The sequence below is a fragment of the Arvicanthis niloticus genome, chromosome 14 (genome assembly GCF_011762505.2).
Source record: "Arvicanthis niloticus isolate mArvNil1 chromosome 14, mArvNil1.pat.X, whole genome shotgun sequence".
NCBI lineage: Eukaryota > Metazoa > Chordata > Mammalia > Rodentia > Muridae > Arvicanthis > Arvicanthis niloticus.
In genome coordinates this window covers 62,839,653-62,852,760 of record NC_047671.1, presented here as the reverse complement: position 1 = coordinate 62,852,760, position 13,108 = coordinate 62,839,653, and the positions used below count along the sequence as shown (strand labels likewise).

The 13,108-nt window shown below is 47.5% G+C and overlaps 1 protein-coding gene across 1 annotated transcript in view; it reads left to right on the top strand.

The window, feature by feature from the left end:
• The window catches only part of Mapre2 (microtubule associated protein RP/EB family member 2), a 93,540-nt gene that overhangs the window by 71,009 nt on the left and 9,423 nt on the right, over positions 1 to 13,108 (top strand). Inside the window, 3 exon segments of the mRNA XM_034518018.2 lie at positions 6,318 to 6,367; positions 6,369 to 6,458; positions 12,009 to 12,167. Coding sequence (XP_034373909.1) covers positions 6,318 to 6,367; positions 6,369 to 6,458; positions 12,009 to 12,167 — 299 coding nt within the window.

Below are 13,108 nucleotides of genomic sequence, written 5' to 3'. Positions count from 1 at the left end.
ACGAGACCTGGGAAGATACAGCAGCAGAATGGATGGACATTTGGGCTGCAAAGAAGGCAGCCACCATTGAGGACCTTGGCTTTAAAGCCAGGAATGGACATTAGTCGAAGTGACCCGGTCCCTTGAGAATATGGAAAAACAAATATTAGCTTACATAACTGGATTATACCAATACTAACTTTACAGATAGCTGCATTTTCTTGATAACATTCTTAGGATGGTTAGTCCCAGTAAGCGAGAAAAAAATACCTGGCCCCAGAAGCTAGATATACTTTATGGTTGTTTAAAGTAAAAGGAAAAAAAAGGTGTGACTAATAAAGAAGCGAAGTGTTCTGAGCTGAGCTGTGCTTGAAAGCAATACATACTATAGGCACTGGAAAGAAAAGAATGACGTCAGTGAACAAGAAGAAGCCAAAGATCACAGTTGTCTTCCTTTACATGTAGTGACTCTCTGGATGTGTGAGTTACATGAGGTCCTTTACATGTGGTGACTCTCTGGGTGTGTGTGTGTGTGTGTGTGAGTTACTGATTATCCTTTACATGTGGTGACTCTGGGTGTGTGTGTGAGTTACTGAGGGTCCTTTACATGTGGTGACTCTCTGGGTGTGTGAGTTACTGAGGTAAGTCTGTCCCCATCAGTCGCAGCACATGATGTTTACGCGCCCACACTGTATCCTCCAGAAGAGGAGCTGACATGAGATACTCTGACTTGTATGTGAGGTGTTGCTAAGATGCCCTTATTCTGTACTTCCCTCTGCTTATTCATTTGGGGTAACATCCTCATTTGTCATTGATTTCTCTCTATCTGCTTCTCTCCAATCTAATCAGAATTGCAAAACCTCTTTCATTTGAAATATCAAATGCAAAGTCTTCTTGATCCATTACTGGGTTTTTCAAATGTGTGCTCCATTCCATGTCCTCCATGTGGGAGCTGTGTGTGTGTGGTGTGTGTGTGTGTGTTGTGTGTGTGTGTGTGTGTGTGTGTGTGTGTAAGAGAGAGAAGGAGACAGAATGAGTATAAATGAGTGTGTGGAGTGAGAGAGAGTATGTGTGTCTGTGAGTGTGAGAGAAAGAACTTGTATGTGTGAAAAAGTGTGTGATGAGTGTGTGTGAGAGTGAGAGAAAGGCGTGCGCCACCACTGCCCGGCAGCAGCTTTTAAGTCACTGCTCCTTCTTGCCCTGTTTGGGCCCTGACAGATCAGTGTTTCTTCATCTGTAAATGAGGATGGTGTCCACTGTTAGAGGTTTGTAAGTGAGGAATTGTTGGATAAGTATTTAATAGTCAATGCAGCTAATCCAGAGAGTAAGGTCTTCTATCTGAAAATGAAGGGAGATTATTTCCGGTATCTTGCTGAAGTAGCTTGTGGTGATGACCGAAAACAAACGATAGAAAATTCCCAAGGAGCCTACCAAGAGGCCTTTGATATAAGCAAGAAAGAGATGCAACCTACATAGCCAATCCACCTGGGGCTGGCTCTTAACTTTTCTGTATTTTACTATGAGATCCTTAATAATCCAGAGCTTGCCTGCACACTGCACAATGGCTTTTGATGAGGCCATTACAGAGCTTGATACACTGAACGAAGACTCCTACAAAGACAGCACCCTCATCATGCAGTTGCTTAGAGACAACTTAACATTATGGACATCAGACAGTGCAGGAGAAGAATGTGATGCAGCGGAGGAGGCCAAGAACTAAAGGCATCCAGGGCACCAGCCTCCTTCCCCTCAAGAAACCTTTTACATCTCCATTCCTTATTCTACTTGGATTTCCTCTAGCAAGGAAGCCCACTCATGTGTATGGGATCAGTTGTTTATAGTCTTTTCACACTGCAGCTTTGGGAAAACTCCATCCCTTGGTTTGTGTTGTCTCCACCTTCCTGGTGTGCAGTTACTGCTGTAGAAAAGTATCAGTAGCTTCATTTCATATAAACACGAGTAACTTCCAGACACTTGTGTAGAGGACTAACAGCACATTTGGTATTTAAGTAATCTGAACCAGTTCTGCAAGTGGCTGTGTTTCATATTACTATGAAGATACAGGAATGTAGTGCATTACAATTTAAGTAATTATAATAATAACCTCTTGATTTCTACATTCCTTTTCTGAACCTTTTTGGGGGTTTCCTTTCAGAAGCAACTTTTCCATGCTCTTATTACAAATTCCTTTTTAGTAGGAATCCAGAAGTGTTAGATTGAATGGGAAAGAGCTTAATGCATCTGGGCTTGGGTCACAGATTGAAATGTCTCCTTGTCACATATTCTGGAGGTTGCATCTGTCTGTGACAACACAGGAGTTTCCTTATGCATTCTTCATTTGCTGCTGTTTAAGTTGACAACTTCCTTCCCAATAAAAATTCACTCACGCCTCCTGCCCTCGTAGCTCTGGTATTCACTTTACCTTGTGATAGAAGTAGCATGTTGCTGCCAGAATACAAGCATTGCTTTGGGCAAATAAAAATGCATGTCCTTTCTTAATACACTAGAAAGGAGAAATAAAGTACACAAGTCCAAGTCTAAACTGTAGTACTTTTCCATGCAGATTTGTGCACATGTGCGAGGGTATCCGGTTTGTCCAGTGATTGCTCTTTAGAGAGTTGGACCACTATATTGTGTGTTTGCTAATCATTGACTGTAGTCCCAAAAAAGCCTTGTGAAAATGTTATGCCCTATGTAACAACAGAGTAGCATAAAAATAAAACTACATTTTATTAAAGAAAAAAAAGAGAGAGTGAGAGAGATAGTATGTATGTGTGTGTAAATAAATATATGAATAAGTGTGTGAATGAGTGTGACAGAGAATATGTAAGTGGGGGGTGGAGCAGCTGACAACTCCAACTCTGATTCTCTTGCCTTCCTCTTTCTCATCTCTACTGATATAGACCAGTGTGAAAGACCTGGTTTCTGGGTCCCAGCTGACCTCTACAGGATCCAAGAAACCAGTGCTATGTTAAGGCTGAGCCCATGGGCTCGGAGAACCAGAGCCACAGAGAGGTTCATGGCTGCCAGCTCTGACCTCTCCCATGAGCCATGTAAAACATGTCACCCAGCCTCCGTTCCCTTTCGATGGTCCTTCTCCTCTGCAGCTAACCATTCAGTTTGTTTCAGATTTCATTCGACAGTACCCTGGAGTCACAGTTAGTGGTAGCTCTGCATGGACAATGTTTAACAACTTCTTCCCACTTCCCTGTTCTTTTCTCGTGGAACTGATGTCAGAGTGTGAGGCCATGACTTCCTGGTACTCTGAGCTTAGTCACTGTCACTGGCCACATCTTTTGATGACTTACTTTGGGAGACCTGCCTAGAGTGATAAGTATATATGCATTCTCTTAGGAAGGCCTTTCTGTGAGCAGAGGCCAGTGACAGAAATATGGACAGCCCCACACCAAACCTGGCTCCTAACCCAGGCATCAGCTGACTGCACTCACTTCGTCGGTGGACTGGCCAGATTGCACATGGAAAGGAACCCCACATCGTAACTTAAAAGGGGGCCTGGAAAGAAAACACAGGAAGGACCCAGCTGGGAGGCTGACATCCAAATGGTTTCTTTCTAGTTGGCTCTTCCAGTCAGTGACTTTGACATTGGCATCAGTACTTCAAAGCTTCCTGGGTGTCATTGCTGATTCACTGCCTCTGCTTGGGTGTTCAACAACATCTGGCGGTGCACAGAAGACATCCAGGTCAGGCACTGTACTTGCTGTACTTATCAGTGGCAAACCAAACAGATGCAGTTCCAGTATGGTGGTCTAGTTCAAGATGAGGCACTCAGGTGTCACCACAATGCTACAGTTGGTACAGCCTCTGAGGAAAAGGCACTGTGCCCTCCAGGGGATGAGACAGCACAAGCTGAGAACTGAAGGAAAGATGGAAGTCCTAGTTACTCAAAGGAGATAGATCAGATGTGAGATGGGGAGGGGTGTTACATGCAGAGGAGATAGAGCCCCAGCGTGACAGGCACAACATCCCAGATCACTGGCCTGTTCCCAAGAAGGCCAAGAGGGTACCATGCTGGGGCAATCTTGGGTGACTGTTACTCCAGAGAGGCTGCATCTTTATCATTTTAGCAGTTCTTGTGCATGGCTGTGGCAGACACTTACAGGGTTTTAGATAAGAAGCATTTCTTTCTGTACCTTTTCATTAGAACCTCCTAGCTATTAAACTCTGAAAGGGCCTTATCATTGCCAAAGTGGTCTTCCCTGCCTGCTCCTCCATAGTCTGTTCTACAGCCGAAGGAGCCGTGCAGCAGAACTGAGAAGTCAGGTTCTGGAATTCTGTGTGAGAGAAAGTTTCTTACAGCAGTTTCTCCATTCTAAGCAAACCACAGTTCCTGGTGCCCCCAGTCCACTCTGTACACAGTGCGGTCTCTGGGCCCACTAATCACCCTTTTCAGAGTGCACACTGACTTAAGTCACTCACATCTAACCATCTCAAGTCCGGTGGCCCTTGCCCTGTGCTTTTAAAGAAGATTCCTTTCTTCCTGATATAACAAAAGGGCATGTTTTTTAAAGGCTATGACATTGTTAAGACTTCCCAGAGGTGTGGATGACTCCCACCTATAACCAGTGACTCCAGGCACCTGAAGAGACAGCATATAAATTTTAACAGCTTTTCTGTTGGCTACAGTGTAATTAGGGTGTTGGTTGAAACTTGCAGCTGTTGCTACATGCCTGCCTTTATAATCCCTTGCCTCTGTCAGAAAGATTGGAAACTGAAGTTGGAAACCACAAACCAAGTTTTAATTGCCTATTTATCTATTTATCTAAGTTGTTCCTTTACCAAAATGTATTTAGCCTAACATTTTACAAGGCACCGGGGTTGCTGACATGAGTAAGACATGTTCTTTGCCCTCTAAGAACATTCTAGAAGGGGAGAGGATGAGAGATTGCGGTGGAAATTCTGACTGGGCAGAGGGAACACACAGGAGATCATGTGGACAGGAGAGGACTGTTGCCTGGCTGGAACTATGTCAGTACAACAGCAAAGGGATGAGGGGTGCATCCCAGGAGAGGCCCGCTTCTTACTCTGAAGCAACACCACCTCTTTGTATATACCTAGGTGCTTCTTTGGGCTCCAGAAGCCATTCCTATGGCTGCGCTGTGTTCTAGACAGTAAGTCCACTGTGGGTTGAGTGTCCAGGGGGTGAAGGCTTACCTGAAGTAACAGTGTGGCATTATTAGGAACTTGGTAGGCTTCCTGCTATGAAGGCCCTCTCCCTTTACATGTCCTGTCTCCCATCTAAGGCTCCCGTTAAGTAACAGCTCTGGAGTTACTCTCTACTCGGTACCACATATCTGTATTCTAGCATTTCTCGGCTTTCCCTGTTGGTCACGCCCCTCTCTCCCTCCCCTCCTCATGGCCTGAGAGACTTCGTGTTCCAAGGCATTTCATAACTTACAGCCATCATTCCTCATGCTAGGTAGGCTGCCCCTCCAAGCTGCTCCGTATGCCCCTTGCCCTGAGCATCTTCGTGTCTTGCCATAAGCTGTCCTCTCTGGTTCTGCACCATCAGCAGCTTTGCAAGACGTCCTTTTGTTGAAGAATGACATTGAGAAACCAAGAGTGGACCTCAGGTGCTCATTACCATGTAGATGTCGCCATCCCTGTCCTTCCATTACTGAAGCTACGGACGGAGTTTACTAAAAGAGAAAGCAATTACCTGTGTACAGCGTCTCTTTTAAGTATGAACCATGTCATGGGGCCTTTCTCAGAGAATAATAATTTGTGATGACTAAAGAACGTTTCCTGTCATTTACTTTTAATCATTCGTGTGTATGCAATATGTGATTTACGTGGTCATGTGTGGGGCACATGCATGCACCATAGATGGAGGATGGAATAACTTAGGGTGTTGGTCCTCAAATTCTCTCTTGCTTGAGAGGGTCCTAAATGTTTGTCACAGAATGAGCCTGTCTCTACCTCCTATCTTACAGTAGGAGCCCTGGGCTATCACATCTGGCTTCAGAGAGGTTCTTGGGGTTTGAACTCAGCTCCTCAGGCTTAGACAATAAGGATTGACTCACTGAGCCATCTCCACAGCACCCAAAGTCTTTCCTCTGACTCAGCTTCACTGTAGCTGTGCTCTGAGGCCTGGAGGGAAAGGGTTAACCTGCTCACTGGAGCAGCTGCTCTCCAGGCGCAGTGCACTGCTGCCCCAGGACACTGTGGCTTTTGCTGAAGCTGATGGCTCTGACTGTATTGGAGGGGTTGGCACATTGCTTGTGGTTTTTAGGAAGCTCATTTCTATCATGCATTTGCACTGTATCTGAAAATCTTCTTTAATGCTGGCTGTATTCATAATATATTCTGCTTGCTTCTAGGTGCGGCTAAGTCAAGTCCCGCAGCTAAGCCGGGATCCACACCTTCTCGCCCCCTCGTCTGCCAAAAGGGCTTCATCCAGTGGCTCAGCATCCAGATCTGACAAAGATTTAGAAACACAAGTCATACAGCTCAACGAGCAGGTAACTCATCCCTCCACCCTTGCACCCTTGTCTCTGAGACCAGTGCTGTGTGTGAGGGGTGAGGAGGTCACGCCCACAGGCCTGGGTAAGGAGTGACGGCAGTGTTAGTCACAAAGCTTGACGCCAAGCATGAGGATGTGGAGGGTGACACGGCCTAATGAGGCCACCCTCCCAGCTCCCTGTCCCTCAGGGCCCATCCTGAACTCCAGGCCTAGCCTGCCCACTCCTGGCCAGTCTAAAAAGTGTTATGGCTGCCTTAGAGTTCGGTTGGCTCCCTCCACATCCCTTCCTTTCTTTCAGCAGCTAGTGGTTGAGCCTGTTTTATGTGACGGAGACCATGCCGTGGTATAATAATAGCAAAATGGGTGACGCCATTCCCTCATTTAAAGCTACTGACAGCAGTGACACACCAGAGCCTAGTACTAAAATTAAATACAACACCAGTCCTCTACAGTGGCAGGAATAGGGTGCCCGGGAGCCCTGAACGACGGCTGTGTATTAAGTAGACATTTCCTCTGGTCTAATAACCCCTTATGATTATGGTAAACCTAGCTATACCAACCAACATTTCCAACTAGAGACCTTAGGTATGGGAGTAGGTGTGGCTTTACGGTAGAACACAGATCTGGCAAGCAAGAGGCCCTGGGTTTGATCCAGAGGCGTAGGTATGTTTTTTTAACTTGTAATGCCTAATTTTTTTTATACCGTTTAAGAATAATGAAACACTGGGTGGTGCTGTGCCCATTGTAGAAGCCATCCGCTTCCTGCACCAGGGCCCCGTGACTGCAGAGTCTTAGGCTATCTCCCCCCCCAACCCCCACCCCCACCCCCCACCTCCCCCCACCCCCACCCCCACCCCCACCCCCTCACTACTAGCCTAGTAATGAATCTTCTGCTTGGTAAGGCAGGAGTCTGAAAAGTATGTTTTCAGTCAGGAATTTGTCACAGAGGCAGACAGCTGCCTAACAAAGGTGCTGCAAGTTGATCATATTAGCACTTGAGGTAAAACCTTAAGTCACCTTTGGACTCTGATCAGGTAACTGTGGAATGTTCTGTTACCTGCTCGTCTCCTGCTGGAGCCAGAGGGTTTTCAGAAATGACTTCTGCTCAGATAAAAAGAAGGAGGAGGAGAGGAGGAGGAGGAGGAGGAGGAGGAGGAGGAGGAGGAGGAGGAGGAGGAGGAGAGGAGGAGAAGAGGAGAAAAGAAGAAGAAAAGAGAGGAGGAGGAGGAGGAGGAGGAGGAGGAGGAGGAGGAGGAGGAGGAGAAGGAGAAGAGGAGAAAAGAAAAGAAGAAAAAGAGGAGGAGGAGGAGAAGGAGGAGGAAGAGGAGGAGGAGGAAAGGAGGAGGAGGAGGGAAGCAAGCAAGCAGGAATGAGCCTCAGGCCACAAGATTAAGACGACATACAAGTCTGAGTGGACCTTGTGAGAATCACAAGCCTGAGTTCATCATACTCCAGATCTGTGCCCCTTCCCAAAGCAACTGGAATTTTTCTGCAATCATTAGAAACTCAGGCTTCCAGTCGCCATCCCCCACTCCCTCCCCTCCATCCACCATAGTTTCCAACCCAGTGGCCCAAATTCTGACACGTGGAAACCTCCATTCCCTTGGTTGTGCCTTGCGGCCTGCCAGTCAGGCACTTCTCCTTGCAGCTGGCTCTAAGCTTCATAAACTCTCAAATCATATACACAAGGTCTGTTTCCAAAGGCCTTGTCAATTCTTAGGACCACTCAAGAGAGGACAGAAGGAACAGGAAAGGGGAATAGTCTACCTGTTGTCCTTCCCAGGTACTCCTGAGAGGCCTCGCTCCGCTTCCTGTCCAACAACCACTTGATGTTGACAAGGTCATATACATCTACCTACACTTGTCCTTCAGAGGACAGGCGAGCACAGCCTCAGCCGCACAGATACTAGGTTCTCCAGCCAAGCTCATTGTCCTGGTGACCTGAGTCGCCGGATGTCTCCCTCTGGAGCCTCCAGGAGGAAGGTCCTGCGGCTAATGGGTGGCCCCACAAGTGCCCCAGTGTGGGAACTGAGAACACAGGGAGAAGGAAAAGCCAAGTGGAAATGCAGAGGCAGGACCGTGACTTATGGTGGTAATAGAGAAAGCGACAACTGCCATAAACTTAAGGAATTTTCATTTGCTTGGCTCTGTTCCTTACTCAGGCAGTCCCCCTTGATATACTACGAAAGCACACTGCACTGCGCTGCACAGTTCCAGCGATAGCCGTGAACCAGCTCGAGGGAGGAAGAGGTGTAAACACAAAAGATTAGGAACTCTTTCTGGTCAGTGAGTTAGCCAGCAGGAAGTGGATCAGAGTCACTGCTGTCCCGGTGCCTCTGGGAGGACTTAATCTGTGACATGCCGGGAAGGAGTTCGGAAAGCTGTGAAAGGAAACTTCCCTTATGGGATCTTTGAACTTGGCTTGTCTCAGCCTCCGTCACCTACCCATCTGCTGTGACCTGTGAGGAGACAGGATGGCATTTGTCTCTAATGGCACCATTCAAACGGAATTGAATTTGCCACCTGGTCTCTGATCATTTAAAATAGCTACTGGCAAGAGTATTTATTTGTTTGTTTGTTTGTTGTTTGTTTATTGCTTTGTTGCCCAAACTGATCACATCAATTCTCCTGCCTCAGTCTCTTGAGTACTAGAATTACCGGTGTGCACCATCATGCCCAGCTGCTGTCAGTGTTCAGGGGGCTGTTGACAGATCTGTACCCTTCTCTAATCCATCAGTAAAACCAGTCTAGCCAGCTCAGACTGAGTACCTCCACAAAAGCCACAGTATGCTGTGTAAACCACAGTCCAGAGGCTGAGCCTGGGTTTTGGGGGTTAACCGTGTGTCTTCTGTGATGAATGGAAATACCACCCATGCCGTGGTTTAACACTTGGTTCCCAGCTGCCTGTGCAGTGAGGGAGGTTGTGGAAACTAGGAGCTGAGGCCTAGCTGGACGAAGCAGGGTGCTGAATGTGTTCCGCCTTGAAGGGTCTAGCCCAACCCCACCTCTGGTCTGGGTCACTACCGCCTGGCCAGCACCTACTGCTTCTGATGTCACAAACCATGTCCTCTGCTATGTCACCTGTGTCATGATGCCCCCCTGTCCCCGAACCGCAGGTCGTGATAATCCCCCCTTAAGTTGTATCTGTGGAAAGGAGCTAGTGTAATGCCTCTGCTTGGTTTGGGGGAGCTGCACACTGTGATCCCTCTGCCTGACTCAGTGCAGGGCTGCAAGGGATTCTACAGCTAAGTTCAGACACAGGGTCTAGAATTAGGGCAGTTTTCTTCTCTCTGAAGTGCAAGCTGTTATCTTGTATTTTTGCAAATGTGTAGTCTTGAAAGAATGAAAATTCAGGAATTGAAAAAAAAAAATGAAAACTCACCTTCAAAAGTAGCTAGATGAGGGCATCTGTGAGGTCTACGTAGATCCCGACATAGATCTGTTTGTCAGATGCAGGGGAATGAATGGCTGATGGACCAGCATGTGTTTGAATGTCAGTAATTGCAGGGATCATGTACCAGAGGCCATATTAACACACACAACACACACACACACACACACAGGAGATTTAGATTTTGTACCTCAAAAGTGGAAAAACCATGAGACTTCATCTCTTGCCCAGTGTCTGCGGCGCCAGGCCTTCTTCAGCACCCCCAGCCTCTTTTCCCAGAAATTCCCTGTGACCCTAGATTTATAGGATCATAAAAGGGTACACAAAGCAAATTAACTCATAATAAATCATAAAGAACTTTACTTTAAGATAGTCCTTTGGAGTTAGCATGGTGGCACACACTTTTAATCTTAGGACTCAAAAAACAGGTGAATCTCGGCGGGTTCCAGGCCAGACAGGACTCTGACTCAAAAGCAAAAGCAAGCAAATTTGTGCACTAAGTAGCTGGTGCTATGCCTCTAACAGCACCACACAGGCAAACTAACTTGCTAAGGAGTGATAGTGTTCGTTTTCTGTAATTAGAGCATCATGTTTCTGTCAGAACAGTGTGCGCAGTGAAAGTACTACCATCCATGACTGAGTTGAGGGTCTCAATGTGTGGCATGACAGCGCGCTCAGTGTGGAGTGTCAAAGTTCAGAGCCAAAGCTTCAGTGAAGGTGTTTGGTGAGGCACAGGAGAGCTTTGCCCGAAACACCTCACATCCATTGTGCATTGGATTTCTGATAAATTTTAATTGTTGAACACCATAGACTTTTACTACTGCCAGATATTTTTTGTATGCCCCCCTTCCACCCACACATTCAGTTACACAAGCCAGTGTGGGGTCAGGACCCACCTCTTAGAATTTTTGCTCTACACAAATGTAACAAAGTATTACAAAAGAGGAGGTCCTCGGGGACGAGGAACAGGGCAGAGTTTGGACCTGTGTGTGGCTGTCAGAGAGCTGCATCCTAAGATTTAAAGTCAACAGCCACCCTGCCCCACCACCCCAGCCTTCTTCAGGACTGACACCACCCGAAAGTGGTCCTGTCTTTGTTGTTGGCCCAGAGCTTGCACTGACCTAGAAGTTAGAGACTCGACAACCCCAGAAGGTCCCTAGACCCACCCTGCCCTTCCAGGGATAACATAGAACCAGAGCCGGACAAACGGAAGCAGACGGGCACAGCTGGTGCTCCACCCCGCCCCATCTGTGTGCACCAAGATCTGCCCTCCCGATGACAGCTTGTGTCTGCTCTGACTCGGCATCTGAGGAGTGGATTTTAATACCAGTGATCTGAAGAAAGAAAGGTCATTTAAAAAACACATAACTCTCTTACCTTCCTTCTCAGTGGACTATGACTGAGTGTTTGAGTCTGTTTGGGATGCTGTAACTAAATACCCTAAGCTGGATGTCTTGTGAGCAACAGAATTTTCTTTCTTAGCATTGGAGGCTGTGCGGTCTGATATCAAGATGTCAGCAGATCAGTTGTCTGGCCTCAGTGGGAGACCTAGCCTCACAGACTTGATGTGCCAGGGTCAGGGGATACCCAGGGGGTTCCTCACCCACTCAGAGGGGAAGGGAGCAGGGTTAGGGGAAGGATTGTGGAAGGGGATCACTGTTGGGGGGGGAGGGCAGTGTGTGAGATGTAAAGTGAATAAGTATAATTTTAAAAAGAAAAAAATGTCAGCTGATCAGTTGTCTAGCCAGCCCCAGTCCTCAGGTCTCCCCATGCTGAGAAGGATCCCTAAGTGTCTTTCATACACAAATCTCATTCACTTCCAAAGGCCCTGCCCCGTGATACCATCCATCACATTGTAGGGTTTCTATGTAAGACATGTGGGGAGAGACAAACATCCCGGATCACAGCAACAAGATGTGGTCCGGCACTTGTTACCAAGAGAGGAAAGGCTTGTCTAAGCCCAGTATAGCTATGCAGGTGAATGGAACACCCTGATGCTCCTGAGACTGGCGGCCAGGCCGGCTGCTTCTCTCTTACACTTGTCCTTCCATTCTCTGTCTGGTCCGGCTCCATCATCATTTTCATCGTACACAGACATAGCTGGTCACATATTTCTTACTCTGCTTGGGGTTTTCTCCTCTACCCACCCTTCTGCAGGTACATTCACTGAAGCTAGCCCTGGAGGGTGTGGAGAAGGAGAGGGATTTCTACTTCGGGAAGTTGAGAGAGATTGAGCTGCTGTGCCAAGAACATGGGCAGGAAAACGACGACCTCGTGCAGCGACTAATGGAAGTGCTTTACGCTTCCGACGAACAGGTGGGTGTGTACGCTCCCGGCTCCTGGGTTCTGAAGAAACTCCTGTTCAAAGTGCAGCACATCCAGCCGTCTTAAATACTTCCCTGGGGTCTTGGTGATGATACAGCTTAGCTGGAAGCCTTGATGGTTCCAGAGAGGTAATGTGCTGGTCACCAAGGCCTGTCTGCCTGTGGGATGTGCATCCACCGGTAATTTGGGAGGAGCTGAGTAGAGATGGAGACTGGGGCTGAAACACACGGAGAGCTTCAGCTTTGAGCAGATGGACAGACAGTGAGAACTGTATGAAGATCTGTTTTTCTGGGGATGGTTAAGTGAGAAGACAACCTTTCCCACCACGTGAGCCCCAAACCGTCTGTTTTTATTACATACCAACTTTGTAGGAGGACCTGCCGCTGAGCAAGTGTGCAGGGGAAGGCAAGGCCCAAGGTGTAGCTTTGTGAACGTAATGAAAAGGTGTGCTGGGTTGTGGTGGAGCAGACAGGAGTGTCAAGAATCAAAGTGAATCCAGGGCTATCCTGGGCTACATGGGATCCTGTTTTATTTTTAAAATGGTAACCAGGCTTGGTGGCATATGCCTTTAATCCTATAACCCAGGAGGCTAAGGCAGGTAGAACTCTGTGGGTTAAAGGCCAGCCTGGTCTACATAGCAAATTCCAGGCCAGGCAGCCAGGGCTACATAGTGAGACTTTTGTCAAACCAGCACAACAAAAGGAAAGAAAGGAAAAGGGAAGGAAGAGGAAGAGAAGAGGGAAGAAGAGAGGAGTGGAGGATCGGGGAGAACGGGCTGGGGCCAGGAAGGACACTATGACCAGCAGTTGACAGGCAGGACCAGAAACGCTGCCGAGTCAGTGCCGTCTGTGTGCAGGAGGGCATAGCCTGCCTGGCCCGAGGCAGAGTGAGAGACCTACTGAAGCTTCCCCCTTGTACAGAGCTGGGCTAGG